The 23,957-nt window shown below is 41.9% G+C and overlaps 1 protein-coding gene across 6 annotated transcripts in view; it reads left to right on the top strand.

The window, feature by feature from the left end:
* The window catches only part of LOC102972735 (dynamin binding protein), a 115,475-nt gene that overhangs the window by 80,036 nt on the left and 11,482 nt on the right, over positions 1–23,957 (top strand). For all 6 annotated transcript variants that reach the window (XM_042960082.1, XM_042960086.1, XM_042960085.1 and 3 more), the window contains 7 exons: positions 11,203–11,396; positions 12,237–12,336; positions 15,296–15,443; positions 16,266–16,283; positions 16,992–17,191; positions 19,271–19,401; positions 20,348–20,452. In XM_042960082.1, coding sequence (XP_042816016.1) covers positions 11,203–11,396; positions 12,237–12,336; positions 15,296–15,443; positions 16,266–16,283; positions 16,992–17,191; positions 19,271–19,401; positions 20,348–20,452 — 896 coding nt within the window. The remainder of the gene's footprint in view (positions 1–11,202; positions 11,397–12,236; positions 12,337–15,295; positions 15,444–16,265; positions 16,284–16,991; positions 17,192–19,270; positions 19,402–20,347; positions 20,453–23,957) is intronic.

Raw genomic sequence — 23,957 nt, 5'->3', positions numbered from 1 at the left:
TTTGGCTCAGGTCATGCATGATCTCATGGTTCATAAGTCCGAGCCTCACATGGAGTTCTGTGCTGACAGCATGGAGCCAGCCTGCTTGGGATTCTGTCCCTCTCTCCCTGTCCCTCCCCACTTGTGTGCACTCTGTCTCTCTCAAAATAAATAAATAAACTTAAAAAAATAAATATTCATAAGTTTTGTAGTTATAACTTGAACAAGATTATAATTCAGGAGAATTGATGTGGGGGAGTTACACAGTTATAAAAGATACATAAAATACTGTGAGGGCAAACGGAAGGACTAAAAGTAAACCATCTCACGGAAGTTGAAGAAAGTCTAGTTTTATAGAGTATGTTAGAAAAATAGCCAGAGGGGCACGGACATGAGCAAATTTTGAAACATCACTGTAGTGTCATTATTAAAATTGGAAATATAATGCCAGAAATGGCCCTGTGCATACAGAGAAGACATAATCCAGAACAGGCCTTGACCCTTCACGGAAAGCACTGGCCTGGGATGCTGGTTTTGAATATGTAGCTTTATCAGCCCCGTGATCACAGGCAAGCTATTTCACTGGTTTGTGCCCCTGTTTCCTCATTTGTAAAATGTGAGCAATAATAACTTCCTTCAAGAGACTTGGTAAATACAATATCAGATGTGTGTGTGCTTAGAAAATAAAGCTTTGTGTATAGAGTTTTGTTGGTTGACTGTAATCAAAGCTTGCTTATTAAAAAGTAATAAATTATTTTTAGTGAATTATTTTATGAAAACTATCTTTGCCCTCTTGATAATTTCATTTCTGCTGCCTAAGGATTAAATAATAATAATAATGTCACACCAACAGCACACCCCTCTAGGATTTATGTGTATTTGGTAAGTGTCCAAAAATGGTGTTTGAGTTGGTCCTAGAATTAAACTTCCCATCCTGGCAGTGTAAGAAATTGCAGACTCCTGTACTTTGGGCACTTGTCTCCTTTGCCCTTCTGAAGGCCACAGGGCCTGGAAAAGGAAGGAGAAATGAGAAATTTTGAGCTGAGCTTCCCCCTGAGGTGGAAACTTTCCCAGCAGGGATTGTGCTGGAAGCTGCTTGCCAAAGTAGGCGGGTGGTTAATGAGTACGAGCCACAGGGAACGTTTTTTTTCAGTTGCTGTTGAGATTTAGGACCTAAATGTGATGATTCCTCTCTGAAGTTGGGTGGCTGTGAGCCCTGAGGAAAAGCCAGTGACCACAGCCCTTGAAGTTTTACTTTGAGTAAACCTTCTTCCAGTAGAGTTTTGTAGGTGCTGGAGGTGACGACTTGGTGGGGGCTGGGTGGCCTGGCCTGAGTCGTGTGGAGATCAGGAAAACCAGGATTTCTGATTCCTCCGGTTGGGCCTGGGGGGAAGAAGAGCAAATTTACAAAAGGTAGTGTGGTTTTGCTTTTCTTAGGAGACTGGCAAATTGTTGCTTCAGCAGTGTCTCCTTGCCCACGTTCTTCAGGTCAGGAAAGAAACCTCAGGTTATTAAAAAGCGAGGAAAGAATTTGAAATGGATTAACAGAGTAATTGAGAGCTGCTGGTATTAGAATATTCTCATCTTCTAGCAGATGTTCCCCCCCCACTTTATTATTCTTTGTTATATCAACATTACATGTTCACTGTAGAAATACTAGGAAATACAGTCAAAGAAAGGGAAAGATACCTGAATTTCCATCACTATCAAGACTTACGCATTTTCAAATATACACACTGAAAGTATTTTCCCTTTTTAACAGAATTACAGTTCTTTCATTAACTATTTTGTAACATGCTTTTTCATAGACAATATTCCATGTTAATAAATATAAATGTGTACTCAGGGGTACCTTAGTGGCTCAGTCGGTCAAGCGCCCAATTCTTGGTTGCGGCTCAGCTCATGATCTCATAATCTCACAGTTCGTGACTTCAAGCCCCACATCTGGCCCTGCACTGACAGCATGGAGCTACTTGGGATTCTCTCTCTCTCTCTCTCTCTCTCTCTCTCTCTCTCTCTCTCTCTCTCTCTTTCTCTGTCCCTCCCCCACTCATATTCACGCTCTCTCTCAAAATAAATAAAAACTTAAAAAAAATAAATGTGTACTGAATGGCTACAATAGTAGTCTGTCATACAGATATATGACATACTTTATTTAACCAGGCCGCTTTTTGGAGAAAGTTTGGTAGTTTCTGGTTAGACTGTTTGTAAATTTTTTTCACACATTGAAGAACTTCCCTATATGTACATCTTGTGCATTTGTCCAATGATTTACATGTAATAAATTCCTAAAAGTAGACTCCTGGGTTAAAAGGTTTGACTTTTTTTTTAAGAAGAAGAGAAAGCATTAAAAGTTTCTACCTGCTGCCCTATCCCTTTGGGTACCGTGTCTTTCAGGGTTAACAAGAAAGAGCTGAGGTTTTGTGAAGGGGGCTCTCCCCTTCCCTGAGAAAGATGATGGATATGTAAGTCAGAAAGCTGTCAAAAGACAGGATAAGATAAGTCTTTTCCTTTGTTTCACATGTGTTCAGCCATAAACTATCCAGAATACCATGGGATATTTACTGTGTATTACAGTACTAGATTTGATTCTGTCTGAAGGATTATTTACATGATATGAAATGGGGTTTTATAGATATAATCACAGGAACATATGCAGATATGCTTCAATACGTAATTGTTCACTTAATAGTGGGTGAACTGTGGCTTTACAGGGGTTAAGTTGTGCTTTGGAGCCACTCCGTTTGGTTAGTAGCTACCGGGTGGCCCCCAGAACCCACAGGTAGAATTTAGGTCGCAACTCCCATGATTGGCCTGGAGGCAGAGTAGCTATTGGTCAGGGGCCCAGACAGGAGCCAGTCTTGAGCTTACTGGGCCAGTTACTGAGTTTGTCTTCATTCCTGCTCAGTATAATGGGCACAGTGTGGTTGTGGTGTTATGAGGATTAAATAAGCCAGTATTTATAAAGTGCTTAGATCAGCACTTTACACACACAGAAAGTGCCATAGAAGTATTTGTTAGAACATAAAGCTGAAAGGAGCTGCGCTAGATGGTGGAGGGAAGCCACAATGTGGGCTCCCAACCAGATGGGCCTCACAAGTGAACGGTGAGATTTTAGACGCGGTAGGAAGGGCTCTTTATCAAAGCTGTCATCTCGGAGATTGCTCAAAATTTCACCAATACAGACGTTTCTTAGTATGACAGTTTATTTTAAATTACTGGCAATACATTAATAGATTCTTGTGAGATTAAAAAGTGCTGATTCAGGGACACTTGGGTGGCTTAGTCGGTTGAGTATCCGACTTCAGCTCAGGTCATGACCTCAGGGCTTGTGAGCTGAAGCACCGAGTTCCAGCCCCATGTCCCCATGTCCTGGAGCTCTGTGCTGACAGCTCAGAGCCTGGAGCCTGCTTCGGAGTCTCTGTCTTTCTCTTTCTCTCTGCCTCTCCCCGTTCATGATCTGTCTCTCTCTCAAAAGTAAATAAATGTTAAAAAAAAAATTTTTTTTTTATTTGCAACTACATGGATGGAACTGGAGGGTATTATGCTAAGTGAAATTAGTCAGTCAGAGAAAGACAAATATCATATGACTTCACTCATATGAGTACTTTAAGGGATAAAACAGAGGAACATAAGAGAAGGGAAACAAAATTAATATAAAAACAGGGAGGGGGACAAAACAGAAGAGACTCTTAAATGCAGAGAACAAACAGAGGGTTACTGGAGGGGTTGTGGGAGGGGGGATGGGCTAAATGGGTAAGGGGCATTAAGGAATCTACTCCTGAAATCATTGATGCACTCTATGCTAACTAAATTGGGTGTAAATTTTAAAAAATAAAAAATAAAAAAAATAATAAATTAAAAAAAAAATTTTAAGTGCTGATTCAGCTCAGGCCCCCATTGAGCCTTCTACCCTCAATCCAATTCCCTCCTTGAGGTGTGAGGGCGGCGTGTTCCCCTTCAATCCCTTTTCCTTTGGACTTCTGTATTATGTCCATTTATGGAAATGTGTAGTGATTTTTTGCAGGATTTCTTTTTTCTCTCTTTTCCCTTTTCTCTATTTTGTTTTGCAAAAAATAACCTTTTGTTCTGCAACTTTCTTTTCTTCCCAGTTACTTTCCAAGTGTCAGTGTTTGTGAGCTGTGAGCAGGGCTCCGGGTCCCTGTGAACTACTCTGTGCGGTTTTTGCTGTGCTGGGAGCAGCCCAGCTGAGATCTGCATTCTGTTAGCAGTAGGGTAAGGTCCCCAAAGAAGGAGATCCAGGTCTCTGGGCAAAGCCCCAGCCTGGTGGGCTGGCCTGGGGGGGCAGGGGGATGCTGCAGAAAGCCAGGTCCTAGGGCAGACAAAATTGACAAAGTTCACCCACTTCACAGCATGGCCTCTTAAGGGAGAGGTGGATGGGCCTTCAGAACTCTTCCCTAAAAAGAGCATCCCCCCAAACAAAGCTTAGTAGGGGCAGGCAAAGTGAGAGGTAATATTCTTGGGTCAAAAACCCCTGAAGTGAAATTGCGATGGTGTCAGGAACAGGAAAGGAATACGAGAGGGGAAGGGGTCTGAGCAAAGCTGGGCCGCTTTCTGCAGCTCGGTCCCTCTGGAGGATTCCAGCTCCATCCTTTAGAACCTCCCGGCGCGATAGCCTAGGGGGCTCGGGCGATTCATATGTAAATGTGGGAAAGCCTGGGGGAAATGCCTACCCTATTCAAAGGATTTGGGGGTTGCGGAGCATTCCAGAGCCCTGGGAAGACCATACTCGGCCGGTTACCCTGGGACACACACGTCCTCACCGCAGCCTTTTGGGGCCGCAGGTGCCTCCTGGGATGCCGGGCCCGGGGCAACAGGTGGGGCAGCCAGGGCAGCCTGGGACCTTGGGGCAGTTCTGAGATGTTCGGCACCCAACCTGGAGCCAGCTTTCAGAGGAAGGAAGAAGTGAGTGGCTTTTCTCTGCTACTCTGCTTTGGTTTGTGGAGTTGCGGGTTCACTGGATCCCTTCCTCACAACACCGTGTAAGGAGCCTGATGACGCGCACTAACCTGAGGGCTGGGGAGATCTTGAGAGGAGGTGGGATCAAGGTTTTGTTGGGGCGGGGGGTGGGGGGGTGGCGGGGGGACTGGGTAGAGGAACAAAAGGAAAAAACAACCCAGTACAAATTGTTTTATCCCAGAAAGTAAATCTGTGCAGTCAGCCTAGGCTCCAGCTCCGAAACACCTCCAGGGCCATCCTGGGGGGGGTGGGGGGGGGATCTGGTCCACACCCTGCAGTGTAGGCTGCTACTGGGCTTCCTCAGCTTTTATTGTTCTTAGGGAAAAGCAAAATGTTGTAGTATCTGGACAGAGCATTTCTACGTGGTGCATTTTACCTTAATCTGGTGCGGACAGCACTTTCTGACCCAAGTTGGGAAAAAAACTAACTTGTGTCAAGTTATTACCTTGTTTATTCCCTCAGCAGCTTGGCAAAGTGGACATTATTACCTTCATTTTACGGATGAGGACATTGAGGCCCAGAGGCAAGAGTGGACTTGCCGGGGTCACCCAGCTAGAGTAGGGAAGTGCAGGGTTCACAGCCCGTCTCCGCTGCAGCTCGGCGAGCGGCGAGGCCACCTTCTCTCACTTGGTTGTCCCAGATACTAAAATTTTAGATCAGACTTTTTCCTTAGGACATATTTGGAATAATAAAAGAGTTTTACATTTGGAGTCCTTTCAAGTCAGATATTTCTAGTTGGACTTAATCTTGAGAAGTCATATGTGTGTAGAGTTTGAGGGGTCATGAAGGGTCATCTACATCTTCAGAAGCATATAGAATAATTTTGTCAGAATTGCAGATACATCCCACAGGGGTTTTAAATCATGCTAAAGTGTTCCTGTTTTATTATTATTATTATTATTATTATTATTATTATTTAAAGGCGGGCCAAGAGTTTATAAATGCACCTGCAAAAAAGAAAAAAGCATGCTGGTAGGTTAAAAGAATCGTTACCATTTCTTTTTTTCTCTTTTTATAAAAATCTGAGTTTCTTAGTGTAGGTTGCTGGCGTTTGATTGATGAGTACTTGGTGGTATTCTAAGCTTTCAACTATAATAATTAAGAGAATTTTGATTCCCGAGATAGAATCGTTTCCAGAGAATTTTCAAGATTTGAAGCAAATAAACAAACCCCTGACCTTTTCTAGTTGAGATTCCAGGCTAGGGAGGCAAAATGGTACAGGATTAAGTGCATAGGATTTGGGCTGAGATGTATTTAGATTCAAATTCCACAGCTGCCATTTACTCTCTACATAACCTGGGACAAGTGGGGCAGCTTCTCAAAACCCAGATTTTCTATGAAATCGAGTAATCATACAACTTCAGAGTTTTGGCACGAATATTAAATGAGTTCAGGGACATAAATATGTAAAGCTCATTGCATGCGATAGGGATTCAATAAATGTTCTTCCTTTCAGAACTTTTTAGCCCTACACTAAAAATGAGTTTCTTCTAAAAATAACATATCATTATGTTGTACGCCTGAAACTAGTATAAATGTTGTATGTCAATAATACTAAAATAAGAAAGATAATAAATTATTTTATTTTATTTTTAAAATTTATTTATTTATTTTGAGCGAGAGAGAGAAAGCAAGTGGGGTAGAAGCAGAGAGAGAGAGAGAAAGAGAGAGAGAGAGAGAGAATCCCAAGAGATTCTGCACTGCCAACACAGAGCCTGATGAGGGGCTCGAACCCACGAACGGTGAGATAATGACCTGAGCTGAATTGGATGCTTAAACGGTTAAGCCTGATTAACCTGAGCCAGCCAGGTGCCCCAAAGATAACAAATTTTATTTTATTTTATTATTTATTTATTTTTTTTCAATATGTGAAATTTATTGTCAAATTGGTTTCCATACAACACCTAGTGCTCATCCCAAAAGGTGCCCTCCTCAATACCCATCACCCACCCTCCCCTCCCTCCCACCCCCCCCTCAACCCTCAGTTTGTTCTCAGTTTTTAAGAGTCTCTTATGCTTTGGCTCTCTCCCACTCTAACCTCTTTTTTTTTTTTTCTTTTCTTCCTCTCCCCCATGGGTTTCTGTTAAGTTTCTCAGGATCCACCTAAGAGTGAAAACATATGGTATCTGTCTTTCTCTGTATGGCTTATTTCACTTAGCATCACACTCTCCAGTTCCATCCATGTTGCTACAAAGGGCCATATTTCATTCTTTCTCATTGCCACGTAGTACTCCATTGTGTATATAAACCACAATTTCTATATCCATTCATCAGTTGATGGACATTTAGGCTCTTTCCATAATTTGGCTATTGTTGAGAGTGCTGCTATAAACCTTGGGGTACAAGTGCCCCTATGCATCAGTACTCCTGTATCCCTTGGGTAAATTCCTAGCAGTGCTATTGCTGGGTCATAGGGTAGGTCTATTTTTAATTTTCTGAGGAACCTCCACACTGTTTTCCAGAGTGGCTGCACCAATTTGCATTCCCACCAACAGTGCAAGAGGGTTCCCGTTTCTCCACATCCTCTCCAGCATCTATAGTCTCCTGATTTGTTCATTTTGGCCACTCTGACTGGCGTGAGGTGATATCTGAGTGTGGTTTTGATTTGTATTTCCCTGATGAGGAGCGACGTTGAGCATCTTTTCATGTGCCTGTTGGCCATCCGGATGTTTTCTTTAGAGAAGTGTCTATTCATGTTTTCTGCCCATTTCTTCACTGGGTTATTTGTTTTTCGGTGTGGAGTTTGGTGAGCTCTTTATAGATTTTGTAATCTAGCCCTTTGTCCGATATGTCATTTGCAAATATCTTTTCCCATTCCGTTGGTTACCTTTTAGTTTTGTTGGTTGTTTTCCTTTGCTAAAGATAACAAATTTTAAAAACGAGTTTCTCTTCTCAACTTGCCACTTATGAAACCATAACTGAGACTGAGATTCTATTGCTTGAAATTGCATAAAAAGTGTAAAACAAGGCTATTGAAAATATATAATTAATTTAGGATTTCAATGATTTAGCACTCAAGTGAAATGAGAGTTATGCTTGAAATTTTGTCATTCATTCTACCAAAAAAAGTCAAGAAAAATATTTTTCTATTGTGTCTTTTTTTAAAACTTTATTTTGAAAAACAAACTTTACAGATTATTGCGGTAGCGCAAAGAACCTCCTGTGTATCCTTTATTCATATGCACCAGTGTTTAACATTTTGCTGTGTTTTTGTATTCATTTTTTCTCTCTCTACACACACACACACACGCACACACACACGCACACACACACACTTTTCTGAGTATAGGTTGCATACATCATGTCCTTTCATAAGCTTCAGTGTGTATTTTGTATGAACCATGGATGTCCTACATAGATTTACCATTTTAGGAAATTTTTCACTGATTTGATAATTTATCTAATTTACAGTCTAGATTTCAACTTCCATCTATTGTCCTAGTAATGTCCTTTGTACCAATTTGTTCTCCAGATCGGGATTCAGTTCAGAATCACACATGGCATTTATTTGTCATCTCCTCAGTTATCTTTTTCTTTAATTTAAAAAAATTGTTTAATGTTTATTCTTGAGAGAGTTAGAGAGACAGCATGAGTGGGGGAAGGGCAGAGAGAGAGGGGGATACAGAATCTGAAGTAGGCTCCAGGCTCTGAGGTGTCAGCACAGAGCCCGATGTGGGGCTCAAACCCATGAACCGTGAGACCTGACCCGAGCCGAAGTCGGACACTCAACTGACCCAGCCACCTGGGCGCCCCTTTAATTTTGTTTTAATGTTTATTTATTTTTTTTTTTGAAAGAGACAGAGCATGAGGAGGGGAGGGGCAGAGAGAGAGGGAAACACGGAATTCAAAACAGGCTCCAGGCTCTGAGCTGTCAGCACAGAACCCAACGCAGGGCTCAAACTCATGAGCCACAAAATCATGACCTGAGCTCAATTGCAAGATCATAACTAGAGCCAAATTTGGATGCTTAACCAACTCAGCCATCCAGGCACCCCTCCTCAGTTATCTTTGATTGAGAACTGTCTCTCAGGCTTCCTTTTTCTTTTCTTTTTTTTGGGGGGGTAAACTGTACCCCCAATGTGGGGCTCGAAATCATGACCTCAAGATCAAGAGTCGCATGCTCCACCAACTGAGCCAGCCAGGTGTCCCTCTTTGTCTTTCAAACATGACATTTTGAAAAATGCAAATCCTCGGTTTGGGTTTGTCTGATCTTTCCTCAAGATTTGTTTCAGATTTTTTTAATGTTTTTTATTTATTTTGAGAGAGAGCAGCACACAGGGAGGGGCAGAAAGAGGAGAGAATCCCAAGCAGGCTCCCCACTGTCAGCACAGAGCCCATTGCAGGGCTTGATCTCAGGAACTGTGAGATTATGACCTGAGCCAAAATCAAGAACCTGGACACTTAACCTACTGAGCTGCCCAGACACCCCTCAGAATATGCATTTTTGACTGGGATACCACGTAAGAGATACTGTGTTGTTTCTAGATATGACAAACGAAGAAACATGATGTCTCTTTGTCCCTTATTGGTGATGTGAATTTTGATTACTCAGCTATTATACTCTCCCTTTCTCCACCATATAGAGTCACTATTTTTCATTTTTGTAATTAATAAGTGATTTGTCATAACTAACTAAAAACTTTGCAAATATCCTGATCATCATCAGACTCACCACCAACACCAGAAGTCTCCGTTGATGATTTGTGCCTGGACCAAATTTTATTCTGATATTGCAAAATGATGATTTTCTAGTTCCCATCATTTCTTCTGTATTTATTAGTTGACATTATACCATAAGAAAAAATCTTCTGCCCCACTTATTTGTGTACTTATATGTTATCAATATGAACTCTTGGATTCTTATTTTAGTATTAATGGACAGTCCATTGCTGTGCTTATTTGATACTCAGATTGTACCAGATTTGGCCAATAGGAGCCACTTCAAGCTGGCTCCTTGCCTTTTTGAAATGCCTCCATCATTTTATTGAGCACTTTCTTACTTTCTGCCATTAGATGTTTCAGGTTCATCTGTACTTCCTTTGCCTCAGTCTTGCAGTTATCCATTTCTCCAAAGAATTCTGTTTTTTTGGGAGGGGGGGTTGTTGTTTTTTTTAGTGGAGAATTGTTTTTGGAAACCGAGTACAATTAGAAACTGGGTGCATTCTTTTTTAAACATTGGAATTCCTAAATTCTTAGAGAAGGGGCAGTGGGGAAGATTTTTGGAGATTAAAGTCTGATGTGAAAGCCTAGTTTTCCGTAAGTAGTATAAGCACTAAGGTGTTTTGCGTCTCAGATCTGGTAAATATATTCTTGTGATCACACTCAGACTAGTATATTTACTTACCAAATTTGTAGGTTTTTTAAAGTGGATCTTAAGAAATTTGAAATAAACTGAGCAGAGGTTGCTTCGGTGGTGGAATTGTTTTCAGTTGTTTATTTTCGTATTTAATGTTTATTTTAAATGAACAAATGCCATCCCATCTTTATAAATAACTCTCATCATCTGTATCTAACGAATAGGTTATTGCAAAAGCTAATGACAGGGTACATAGTTGTTTTAATTTTTAGATCATGAAGTATGGTTCTATACGGGTTCTTTTGATTCATGATACCATTAAAAAGAACTTCATCTTTCTAGTACCTTTGTATTTTCTAGGGCATTTGATGTAACAGGGTACTCCAGTCTTCATTAATGTGTTGATATGGAGAATCTAAATATTTTTGTATATTTCATTGTATATGTTAATCCTCTATCACAGTGACTGGAGTATGGTAGGCCCTACAGTCTCTTGGTAATTCCTATCTAACTCTTGTCTTCTCCTTAGTTGGCATTGTTATGTTCCCCATAATATTCTTTTTAATTTGCTGTATCAATGTTTTTAACTTCCAGATTGGTATTTCTGCTGCTGACCTCATGCATTGGGTTTTATACCTAATTAAGTGAAAGCAATTCTTTATGAGAACTGCACCTCTCTCAACCTCTTTCCCAAGAGGTTTAGGTTGGCCCTAAAATGGGCCAGCTACTCCTTTCTAGGACAAATTCTAGAAATGTTATCACCCAGATGAGAGAAGTTCTCAGCCCTTCATCTGTTCATGATTAGAACGGACGTGTGACCGGAACTCCTGATGGTTGACAGGTGTGAGACTTTGGTTCTCAAGGAATGTTTTCTGTTCAGCCTAAACTGTTGAAGAGTCTTGCTTTCAACACCCAGAGCTGCTGACCGGTTCTGTCTTCCGTTCTAGAAATGACCCTCCTCTCCTCCCAGTCCTCATCACCGGTGGCCCCTCCTGGGTCTGTGTACACCGAAAACCCAGAGCAGAGGATGCTGGAGAAGAGAGCCAAGGTGATAGAAGAACTTCTGCAGACGGAAAGAGACTACATTCGGGATCTGGAAATGTGCATTGAGCACATCATGGTGCCTCTGCAGCAGGCACAGGTGGGAACTGTGGGAGCAAGTTTGCTTTACCTTGAATGTGATTCTCCAAGCCTGGAGCATTAGGATATGGACGCTTTCCCCACAAGAGTTACTGGGTTTCAAATAAAGTCTGTGGCTGCTGCTGCCGCCCTTAATTCAAGGGTCCCAACATACCTGTGTTGTCGACCTACCCTTTCAGCACCTGTCCCTTCTCAAGTCCACCGTTAACTTACCAGACTTACTGCAGTAGCTCCCAGGACGTTTCCTGCTGAAAACACTTCCAGGAAGTCTGGGTTGTCACTTTATTGGGAAGGTTGTATAATAATATAATACGGTCTGGGGATGAGGGGTTACAGCCTCCAGCACCTGACTGTACAGGGTGTATTCAGGAAACCCTGACTGTGGTGTATGTGCCAGGTACTTGTCTAGATGCTGGAGATAGGAAAAACCAGTTAACAGCACCCTGGGGATTTACTGTCCTTACTGTTACTTACTTGGCCATCAGGGCTTTGCTTGAGTTTGTACTTCTGGAGCATTCACTCCTAAGAACTAGTATAGGAAGTGGGCACTGCCATCAGATTTTGGGTACTGGATGGAAATTTGTATCCCAACGTAATTATGGACCAAATTGGTAGTAGTCATTTTACTAAGGTAGTGGAGGAGGGGAGTAAAGCAGAGAGTAATTGGCTTAAGGACAAGTGACACTAAATGTTGGCGCATTCTTATTCTGGGAACTTTGTGACATTGAGTGAAGATGACCTTGAACAATTTTGTACCATCCTTGAAGAGATGTTCCTAATATGAATGATATGTCATTAATTTCATTTCCATGCGTTTTTACGTTTTGTTTCCCTTTCTCAGATACCAAACATTGATTTTGAAGGACTTTTTGGAAATATGCAGATGGTGATTAAGGTCTCAAAGCAGTTATTGGCTGACCTGGAAATCAGCGATGCTGTAGGTATGAGCTCCTGCCATTGCTTCAGAAGCAGCTTCCCCCCCCCCCTTTTTTTTTTTTTTTAAACTTCATGGATAGAAAGTAGGGGGTGAAGTAGTTTCGCTGGTACTAAATGGGAAAATGAAGCTTTGCTAGGAAAATGAAGTTTCAGTTACTTAGTTCAGAGGTTATTTGGCCCCCTGCTTTGATGTGACACAGGATGTTAGCAATAGAAGATATTTTAGATGTCACCTGGTCTGATGTTTTCTAGACTGACGGTTGTAGACCATTAGTGGGTCATGAGATCAGTACAGTAAGTTGCACCCAGCATACTTTTTTCAATAAAATAAAATAGAAAATACCAGAGTGTACTATAAATAATAAGCATAGCTACAGGTTTTTGAAACTTACTTCTTATTTCAATTCTACATATAAGTACATGAGTCATGATTTAAAATGTTTTTATGCATGTGGGTCATTGTCAAAAAAATGTTTGAAAAACAGCGATCTACTTTTAATAAACGAGGGAACTGTATTATCTATTGCTGTGTGACAAATTATACCAAAACTTAGCAGCCTTAAATAAGAAACGTGTATTATCTCACAGAGCCTGTGGCTGAGGAAATCCCAGAGTGGCTTAGCAGGGTAGTTCTGGCTCAGGGTCTCATGAGGTTGGAGTCAAGTTGTTGGCCTGGACTGCTGTCATCTGGGGCTCAAAGATCCACTTGCAAGGAAGCTCACTCATCTCTTCAGGCCCTAGTTCCTTACCCTGTGAGCCTCTCTGTAGGCTGTCATCATGACATGGCAGCTGGATTTCCCCAGTGAGTGACCCAAGAGGCAGAGAAAGCTCAAGATGGGAGCTTCACAATGTCTTCTCTAACCTGATCCTGGATATGACATACCGTCATTTCTGCCGTATTCTGTTGCTCGTATAGACCGGCTCTGGTACCACATGGGAAGGAACATCCTATCATTTTGCTGTTTTCCTGGCATCATAGTCACAAGATGCCACCACATTTTTAGCCATCCCACTACACACATGACAACATCTAGCGGAAGGAAAATAGCCCTCTGTTATTTGAGAGTGAGCCAGACTTTCCCAGGGCTCACCTGTCAGATTTCTTTTTATTTCTCATTCACCAGAGCTGGGTCACACACATATGACTAAACTGATACTGGAAAGGAGAATGGGATCATAATGTTGGCTTAGACAAGGCAGTGTTTACCTGACTCACCTGGGAGAGAAATGGACATAGGAACAGAATCAGGGCTTTGCCCTCCAGAAGGAAAGGGAAAGTGACTGAGGGCTTTTAGCTGATGAGTGCGACAATATTAACGTTCATTTTAAGCATGTCCCACAGAAAGAAATCTTCTGCATAATGACCCAGGATTCGTGTGTGTGTGTGTGTGTGTGTGTGTGTGTGTGTGTGTATGTTATGTCTGTGCTTTGACTATATGTCCAGTGTTTCTTGATATTTTCTTTTTATTCCATTTTATTTCTTCAAAGTGCTGATCATGACCCACAAAGTGGATTGCATGACCCATTTATGGGTTGTGACACAGTTTGAAGGACCCTGGAAATTAGGGTGTAGCTTTGCTAGTTGGTAATTGATGTAGAATAGTGCCTATCAGGGAGGTTGAGAAGCACTGAATGGAGAAGTGTGCATCCGCAGTAGTGTGAGAGTGAAGGTTCTAGGAATGTCATAGGGACAGGGGCATAAAGGAATGACGGAAGAGAAGAAGACAGGCAGATATTGGAAATAGAGACTTGGGTGGCTCAGGGCTTCCAAAGTGGCCCTGAAGGTCAGGAAGGCAGCCAGCCATTCTGCTGCTGTGCCTTCTGAACTGTAGAAATAGACGGAAGGGAGACTGCCCAGAAGAGGGTGGCATGAGTGGGAGGTGTATGAGAAAGTCGAATTTCTTTTGCAGAAAGGAGCAGTAGTTAAAGACACAGATTTAATATAAATGAAAACTCACCTGTCCATGAATGGACAGTTCCATAGGACAGCACATAGAGGGAACAGAGGTGACACTGTAAAGAAAGTGATGGGGTTCCACAGAAGGCTTTCTGCCCAGAGCAGCTGGTAGAAATAGTTACCAGGGAAGCCGTAAGTGGGATCATGTTTCAAGAGAGGAGCATGGGGCCAGAGGACTTGGTGGAGCCGTACAGGCTGAAACAGGAAGGACCAAGGAAGAGGGGCAGAGGAAGAGCAGTTATGGGGATTATTAGATTTATAGCTACATTTTGCTGTTCAATGTTTTATAAAGAAGTACACATGGGCGCCTGGGTGGCTCAGTCGGTTAAGCGGCCGACTTCGGCTCAGGTCATGATCTCGCGGTCCGTGAGTTCGAGCCCCGCGTCGGGCTCTGTGCTGACAGCTCAGAGCCTGGAGCCTGTTTCAGATTCTGTGTCTCCCTCTCTCTGACCCTCCCCCGTTCATGCTCTGTCTCTCTCTGTCTCAAAAATAAATAAACGTTAAAAAAAATTAAAAAAAAAAAAGAAGTACACATTATATCACAGATTCGGGTTTTTCTATATTGTAGAGTATTTTAATGTAATAAACTTCATTTATAGTCCTGTGTATTTAATTCACGCGCAAAGAAAAGGTTAGAAACTGCTGCTGTGGAAGAATGTCTTCACCACTGTGGTGATTTTCCTGGATCTTAGACAGTGAGGGGCCCTTGCAGTTCTGGTCACATACTTATGGGGAACCCTTGCAGACACCTTACTGTGTCTGACCGAAAGGGGACTGGAGGCAGTTTCCGGGACCAGTTCTGTGTGTGTGTGTTCTGAAAAATAAATACGTGATGACACGGTCCTCTTAAATTTTGCTTTAAATAAATATAATTTTGAGCGGTTTCATGGAAATTTCTTATAAATTGGATGGATAGTCTCATTATTATTTATTGTGATAAAACTCTACATTGAGGATACTGAGAAGAAAGTTACTAAACACTCTGTATGTTTATGCATATTCCAAAGGGCCTGTGTTTCTTGATCACCGGGATGAGCTTGAGGGAACGTACAAGGTCTACTGCCAGAATCATGATGAGGCCATTTCACTGCTGGAAATCTATGAGAAGGATGAGAAGATCCAGAAGCATCTTCAGGACTCCTTGGCCGATCTCAAGTAGGAGTTTTGTCTGCTTCACTTCTATCATAAGTCTTTAGTTCTGCCTTGTAGAAGTCATTGCATGCATACATCTAGACTTCTTGTGACACCTATCTTATTTATTTATTTATTTATTTATTTATTTATTTATTTATTTAATGTTTATTTATTTTTGAGAGAGAGAGACACACACACAGAGTGTGAGCATGGGAGGGGCAGAGAGAGAGGGAGACACAGAACCCAAAGTAGTCTCCAGGCTCTGAGCTGTCAGCACATCGCCTGGTGCGGGTGCTCGAACCCACGAGCTGTGAGATCATGACCTGAGCCGAAGTCGGATGCTTAACCGGCACCCTAACATCTATCTTATTTTAAAACTAAAGTCCTGTTCTGTCACTTGCTCTTCTTACTCCCTTTTTCCTTGAAAATCTGAAGTGGCTTCCTGCTTTGTGTCTACAGATACAAAAGTGTTAAATTAGCATGTTCAGGTAAGAAGCAGCCAGAAAGACAGTTTGGTCCAAATTAACAAGAGTGTAGGTAAGAAGACCAAATTCACTTATTCTTGACCTTCAGGTGAGATTCTCCTGGAGTTAGAGAGGTAGGTTATAAGGATATAATGTATGTCTAAGTAGATCAAAGTGAAGTTAGGGGCTTACTAACTTTCTAGTGGACTAGATATGCCTCCACAGATATTCATAATTTTCCTTTTATGCCATGTGATTTTTTTTGTCTGCCCAGCTGATAGGCATTAGTTGAACTAATATATTCTGAGAAATTGAAAATTGGCATTAGTATCACCTCTAAGCAGCTGTCTGTTTTCTTTTCATGCCCGCCGCCCTGTAGGAGCCTGTACACAGAATGGTAAGTCCCTTGCCCTTGATGCACAAGCTCATTTCTTTATTTTCTTCCTTTATAGACAGAAACCTAGGAATAGATCTGCTGTGCTGTATTTTTCTCCATAGTTCTTCCCGCCAAATGACACTTCATGTAATGTTTGCTTGTTGCCTGTCTCCTTCCACCAGGACAGGTCACTGCTAAATCCTCAGTACCTAGAACAGTACCTGGTATTTATTGGGTGCCCAGAAAATATTCGTTGAAAACATGAAATTGGAAAGGAGGGTGAGAGAACACAACTATCTTTATTTAAGAATCACAGACACCACCAATAGGCCCTGTATTATTATTATTTTTTTTAATATGAAATGTATTGTCAAATTGGTTTCCATTACAACACCCAGGGCTCATCCCAACAGGTGCCCTCCTCAATACCCATCACCCACCCTCCCCTCCCTCCCACCCCCCATCAACCCTCAGTTTATTCTCAGTTTTTAAGAGTTTCTTATGGTTTGGCTCTCTCCCTCTCTAACTTTTTTTTTTCTTCCCCTCCCCCATGGTCTTCTGTTAAGTTTCTCAGGATGCACATAAGAGTGAAAACATATGGTATCTGTCCTTCTCTGTATGACTTACTTCACTTAGCATAACACTCTCCAGTTGCATCCACGTTGCTACAAAATAGACCCTGTATTATTGACGGTTGATTAAAAGTCTCTGTTTTACCCTCTCTTACAGGGGGTGCACAAATTACATTAACCTGGGCTCCTTCCTCATCAAGCCAGTCCAGAGAGTAATGCGCTACCCACTGTTGCTGATGGAGTTGCTGAATTCCACCCCCGAATCTCACCCCGATAAAATGCCCTTAACCAATGCAGTCCTGGCAGTCAAGGAGATCAACGTTAACATTAATGAATATAAACGTCGAAAGGACCTGGGTAAGAAAAGCATACTTGCCGAAAAGGAGGAATGCCCTTGAGAATGCTCTCCTAATCAGAAGAATTGTTACTTCACCAGAGATGGGCAAGGCAGAGGGTGGGTAACAGGGCTGTGCTTGAAGAAATGGTGGCAGAACTTGGGGGAAATGGGATATGAAAAAGAAAGCAATAACATAAGGAGAGTACAGCCGTGGAGCAGCAGAAGTAAGGCATCTGTGATCAAGCGTAGAGCAGTAAGTCTTCCCCAAGGATGTGAAGACTGATCGGAGAGTGGCTTATGCAGGCACCGGTGATTCCCTTCGCAGCTCATTGAAGGCGATCCTTTTCCACCCGTGCCTAGATTTGTCCTCCTGCATATGCCGGGTCGGATGTTTTACTACCTCCACTTCGGTCAGGAATTTTCACCTTCTTCCAGGAAACCCCAGTTTGCCCTGTCTCTGGGTCACGTGACTCCTCTCTGGTCTGAGCCCCGCCCCCAGCACTGTGCGGCCAGTTGCCAAACCACCCAGCGCATTCTTTATTATGTGGAATGAAGCAAACCGTTTCTTTTCTCATCAAACCTCTTATGAGGCTCTAATTTGAATGCTCGATGAGTATGCATGGTGACCAGGCTAACCTGGTTTGTTAGTCATATCCGCAAAGAATGGATAGTATAACCTCTTTCTCTGCCTTCTGCTTCCACCTCCTCACCCACACTGGTATGTAATGTTGACTGTGCTGTTCAAGCCCTTGGGCTATCTAGCCCTTTGTCTTGGTTCATATCTCCTAATGTAATGTCGTCTTCATCTCCTGCAACGATAAAGTGTGCCTTCGTGGTGCCTCCCAGTTCTCTTGCAACCCTTCTGGCATCTCCAGGCTTTTCTTGATATTGTGCCTAAGGTATGACACGGTAGTTAATCACATGACTCCTGTATAGCTTTTTACTGTGTGAGACAATAGGATATAAATATCTCATTTGTGGGGCACCTGGCTGGCTCAGTCAGTTAAGCATCTGACTCTCGATTTCAGCTCAGGTCATGATCTCATGGACTGTGAGATCGAGCTCTGTTTCTGGCTCCGTGCTGACAGCGCAGAGCCAGCTTAGGATTTTCTCTCGCTCTCTCTGCCCCTCCCCAACTTGCTCTCTTTTTTTCTCTCTCTCTCAAAATAAATGAAACCCTTAAAAAATACATTTCAGGGGGCACCTGGGTGGCTCAGTCGGTTAAGCATCAGACTTCGGCTCAGATCATGATCTTGAGGTTTGTGGGTTTGAGCCCTGCATCGGGGCTCTGTGCTGGCAGCTCGGAGCCTGGACCTGCTTCAGATTCTGTGTCTCCCTCTCTCTTTCTGCCCCTCCCCCACTCATTCTCTCTCTCTCTCTCTCTCTCTCCCTCTCTCTCTCCCTCTCTCTCCCTCTCTCTCCCTCTCTCTCCCTCTCTCCCTCTCTCTCCCAAAAATGAATAAACATTCAAATGAAAAATACATTTTGGGGCGCTTGGGTAACTTAGTCTGTTAAGCGTCCAACTTCAGCTCAGGTCATGATCTCACAGTTTGTGAGTTCGAGCATTGGGCTCTGTGCTGACAGTGCAGACCCTGCTTGGGATTCTCTCTCTCCCTCTCTGCCCTTACCCTGCTTGCTCTGTCTCAAAATAAATAAATAAACTTAAATAATACATCTCATTTGTACAGGAGACCATTTAAGATGGTCTTATAAAGCAAGTAGCGTTCCTTTCTACATTTTATTGGAGAAGGAAGTGAGGCTTAGAGAAGTCAAATGATTTATGGAAGGCCACACCTTGATGAAATGATGGACCCAGGCATTGAGCTCACAAGTTTCCTTGACTCCAAATCTTAGACTCTTCTCCTGACCCTTCTGCTCCCTTTGCTCCTCACCACCCCTAGTCTGCACAGTCTCTCTCTGTGCTTTGTCAACTATCCCGTCTGTCCACAATGGTGATTTTTATTCATGTTTTGTCTGTAGTCGGTTATGAGCTCACTGAATACAAGCACTAGCTCTAGTTTGGGTTGTTGATCTCATTTTGTGGCTCGTTTTGTAGTCTGTCCATGCTCAGAGAAGGGCTTTCTTGACTCACTCCCTAGTCCTCAAGTACCGAAAAGGTGATGAAGACAGCCTCATGGAGAAAATTTCCAAACTGAACATCCACTCCATCATCAAGAAATCCAACCGAGTTAGCAGTCACCTGAAGCACCTCACTGGCTTTGCTCCACAGGTGAGATTCCCACACTTGAAGGTTTGGCACATCTTCGCAGAGTTTTGAGGTTCCCCAGGGCAGCCTGCATGGTGTCGATTGCATGACTCCCCTCTTAGTACCTCTTTTAGTATTTGTCAGCTGGTGGATACAGGACCCTGCAGCTACTGGGTAGGTGAATCCACCCACCCCACTCCCCCAACCTTCACCCGTGCTTTGGTGAGCTGCTTACGATGTGTACAAAGACAAATCAGGCCAAATCGGTCACTATATCATAGTTAATGTGGTTTTAGATCCCCGTGAGGAGCTTATGATCTATTTGGGGAGACAAAATTGTAGACAGGAAGCTAGAAGGGATTTAAGAGATCACCATCGTTCAACACCACACGACACAAATAAAGAAACATAAAGTCTGAGAAATTGAGTAATTTGTAAACAGGTCGTGCACGTTGCTGAGAGTGGATCTGAAGTCACCAGGCTTCATTCTACTCTTCCATATATGCAGCGTGCAATTAGTGGAAAACAGCAGCTAGAGAACAGTCAGCTGTTAAGTTTTGCAGTTTGTTTTCTGGATGCCGTAGTACTTAAAACAGGACCTCCATGAGAGCGAGCTTCACGTTGGCAAGAGATTTAATCTAAACCTCAAAGAAAGAAGGTAGTTTGGCATAGGGAGAGGGGAGGGCATACCAGACAAGGTGACAGCTCGAGCCAGGGCACCAGGGTGAACAAACATGGTGGGCTCCAGGGACAGGAAGAGAGCAAAGCTGTGAGGGTAAGAGGGCCCGTGTGTATTTTGGAGATCTTTCAGGGTCACACAGGGGTGTTTCGATTCAATTCAGTGTGATTCGGGGAAACCTCAAAGGTTTAAAATTTAGACAAAAGATATTTTTAAGAAAGATGCTTTTGCCCCTAGGATAGGTTGCGGGAGAATCCAAATCTGCTAACAGCACGTGTTTACTGTGAACAGATAAAAGATGAAGCATTTGAAGAAACAGAAAAGAACTTCCGAATGCAAGAAAGATTGATCAAATCTTTTATCCGAGACCTGTCTCTCTACCTCCAGCATATCCGGGTGAGTGAGGACAGCACTCCGCTGAGAATCACATAGGGTGTAATCTTGTCTGCTTTCCTGCTTGCCAGCATATTGTGGAATGCATGTTGAATAATCGGGACTCCAACGACCACTGTGCCCTGACATACGTGTTCCTGGGAGCCCTGTAGGTCGTTTAAGAGGTGACAGCATTTGGAGGCTGAGCACGCTGAGTTAATTCTAGGGTGGCCCAGCTTCTTCCTCCCCCTGGCATCTCTACCTTCCCACCACCTTTTTCCTACTGTCTCCTCCATCCAGTTACTTGTGAAGCACTTGTCACAGTTCATTTTGTTAAGATCATTTTGAAGATCGAAAAACACGAGAATGGCTCCTATGGAGGCATACTTTCTATTAATAATGTTGATTGCCATCTAATTTAGTTGCTATACAAAAGGCCCCTAAAGTTGTTAGAACCATGAATTGCTCTGGAGAGCTGGAGGGGCTGAGGATACCAGGCAGTATTTGCGTCATGGTCAGAGCCAGGACTAGAATCCTTTTTATTTTATTCTGTAAAGATATTTATTTATTTATTTATTTATTTATTTATTTACTTACTTACTTACTTACTTACTTACTTACTTATTTATTTACTTACTTACTTACTTATTTACTTATTTATTTACTTATTTACTTATTTACTTATTTACTTACTTATTTATTTACTTATTTACTTATTTACTTACTTATTTACTTATTTACTTATTTACTTATTTACTTATTTACTTATTTATTTATTTATTTATTTATTTATTTATTTATTTATAGAGTGAAAGCGCACATAAGTGTGAGCAGTGGAGGGGCAGAGAGAGAAAGAGAGAGGGAGGGAGAGGGAGAGGGAGAATCCCAAGCAGGCTCTGAGCTGTTAGCTCAGAGTCTGATGCGGGCTCAACCTCACGAACTTCAAGATCATGACATGAACCCAAATCAAGAGTCAGACACTTAACCTACTAAGCCACCCAAGTGCCCTGAGGAGTCGAGTCCTTTTTATTTGTATCTCTCATTCCCCTATGGACTTCATAGAATCGTGTTTATGGAAGCATATCGTATACCCCTGGCCCTCACACATGAAAATCTCATCCTGTGAAACAAGCAGTTTTCTTTAAAAGAGATCCTTTGCTTTCTAAAAAAAAAAAAAAAAGAAAAAAAAAGTGATTTTTTAATTGAGCAGAAAGGTACAAAAAAGATACCAAAGGGATAAGTAAAAAGTGAAAATAATTCTTCCTCCAACCCGTCTCCTAGTCACGTTCTATAGACAGTTTGCATTTATCAGATTCTTCTCTCATCATAGATGGCCGTGTGTGTGTGTGTGTGTTACACATTGTTGAGCATCTTGGGTTTTGCACACAATAGTGTTTTAGAAGTCGTTCTGTACCTATGCACACAGAACTGCCTTTTTTTTTTTTAACACCTGCACACTATTTGATTATATGGATGTGCCATAACATATTGAACTTCTCCCCTATTGACGGACATTTAGACTGTTTGTAGTTGGTAAACGAATTGATGCATTGGCACAAGGAACATCCTTATAGATACATCATTTTCTGATCTATGAGTATGTCTGAAGACCAGAGTCCTGGCTTTTCTGAGCCAAATCATATAGCAGTGTAAATTTTGATATTAGTAAATTTCATAGACATTATACCAGTGAAAACTCCCTACCAGTAGTGTGTGAAATGATTTCCTCATCCCTTGCTAACACAAAGTGTTACCAAAATCAAAGTATCTTCTCTTTGCAAGATAGGTTAAAAATGCTATTTCAATATAGTTTAAATTTGCATTCCTTGTGAATGAAGTTGAGGATATTTTTAAGTCATTATATTCCTTTTTTCTGTTGATTTGTCCATATTTTGAGGCACTTATTTATCTAAAAAAACTTTTTTAAGTTTATTTATTTATTGTTGACAGAGACAGAGACAATGCAAGCAGGGGAGGAACAGAAAGAGAGGGAGAGAGAAAGAATCCCAAGCAGGCTCTGCACTGTCAGGGCAGAGCCTGATGCGGGGCTCAAACCCACAAACTGTGAGATCATGACCTGAGCTGAAACCAAGAGTCAGATGCTTAACTGACTGAGCCACCCAGGCACCCCGAGGCACTTATTTATTGATTTGATGGTCTTTTTCTTATCAACTTGTAGTACGTCTGTATACTACAAAGTAGCCCTTTGTCTGAGATGATGGTTTACAAATATTCCCCCCCCACACCGGTTTGTTGACTTTTGAGTTTGCGTAAATATTTTCTCCATGTAGAAGATTTTTAGTTTTGCATGGTCTAAGCTTTTCTTTTATGGCTCTTAGCTCTGTGTCATACTTGAAAAGATCTTTTCTATTCCAAGATAATAAATATCTCCCAGGTTTTAGTATTTCTATCATTTCATTTTTTAAAGTTGAAGTCCTTGATCTGGCTGGAATTCCCTGTATAAGGTTGAGGTAGCAATCCAATGTGCTTTTTTTTCACCTGGTTTTCCAACTGTCATCATTTATTGAGTAATCCCCATGATCTGAAATGTCCCTACTATTCTTCTAAATAGCAAACTCTCTCCCTTCATGTTTTAAGTATATAATTAGGTGAAAATTAGGGTTTATAAAACTTTTCAGGGAGCACATTGGTTTAAAGTGAGAGACTTGGCAAAACGAATATTGGTGTATCTCCCAAGTGTGTTCTCTGGTCTAGGACTTTGCCTTCCAATCCCTCTGATTTTGATATTCCCCTACTGGGTGTTTTCTTCCCATATGTTCTAAATGTGTAGCAAGCATATACCTGAGCCCCCAACTCTTTTAAAAGGCTTATCTCCATAGCAGTGAGTGGGATATACGTAACCTTGACGGCCATTTGATGGGCAGGTCAGTTTGGTTCTGACTGCTAGCCAGAAATGAAGGGAGAAGATGTTGAACAGTTTCATCCCTGACTTTATAAAATGAAAAGCCCTGCCACATAAAAGTAGCTGAGTCAACTGAGGGAGAGAGAGCGCTGGCAAGAACATAAGCTGAGGGACGTTGACTATACTTTGGTATCTACATTGGTGCGTGGACTACTATTTTGAGACTTTGCGACATTTCTTTAAAAGAATATAAGAGGACATCACTTTCACATTCATTCTCCCACTCAGGAAGAATTAGGAAGATTACAGTTTATCCTTCTGACAAAACGCTGGCTATGTCTACACATACAGGCATAGGACCTAAAGACTAGAGGTCTGCAAATGCCATGAAATAAAATGTAGTAAAATCAAACCGATGTATGAGGCACTGATGTTTTTTGCTTGGGGACTTCATTTGCCCTTGAAATACATTAATGGAGTTTTGGGTACATTTAGATTTTATTTGGGTTAATATCAAAGTAATAGGCATTCCCTGAACTTAAACTAAAGAAGGTGAAAGCCCAGCATTGTTTCAAGTAGCCAGAAAAAAACCAGCCCAGGATTTAATAACGGTCAAGATCAGCCAGGAAGAGTTTACTGTGCACTCACTTATTTATTCATTTATTC

Source organism: Panthera tigris, chromosome D2 (assembly GCF_018350195.1).
Source record: "Panthera tigris isolate Pti1 chromosome D2, P.tigris_Pti1_mat1.1, whole genome shotgun sequence".
Lineage (NCBI taxonomy): Eukaryota > Metazoa > Chordata > Mammalia > Carnivora > Felidae > Panthera > Panthera tigris.
The sequence above is the reverse complement of the archived record's forward strand: the minus strand, read 5'-3'. Positions and strand labels throughout refer to the sequence as shown.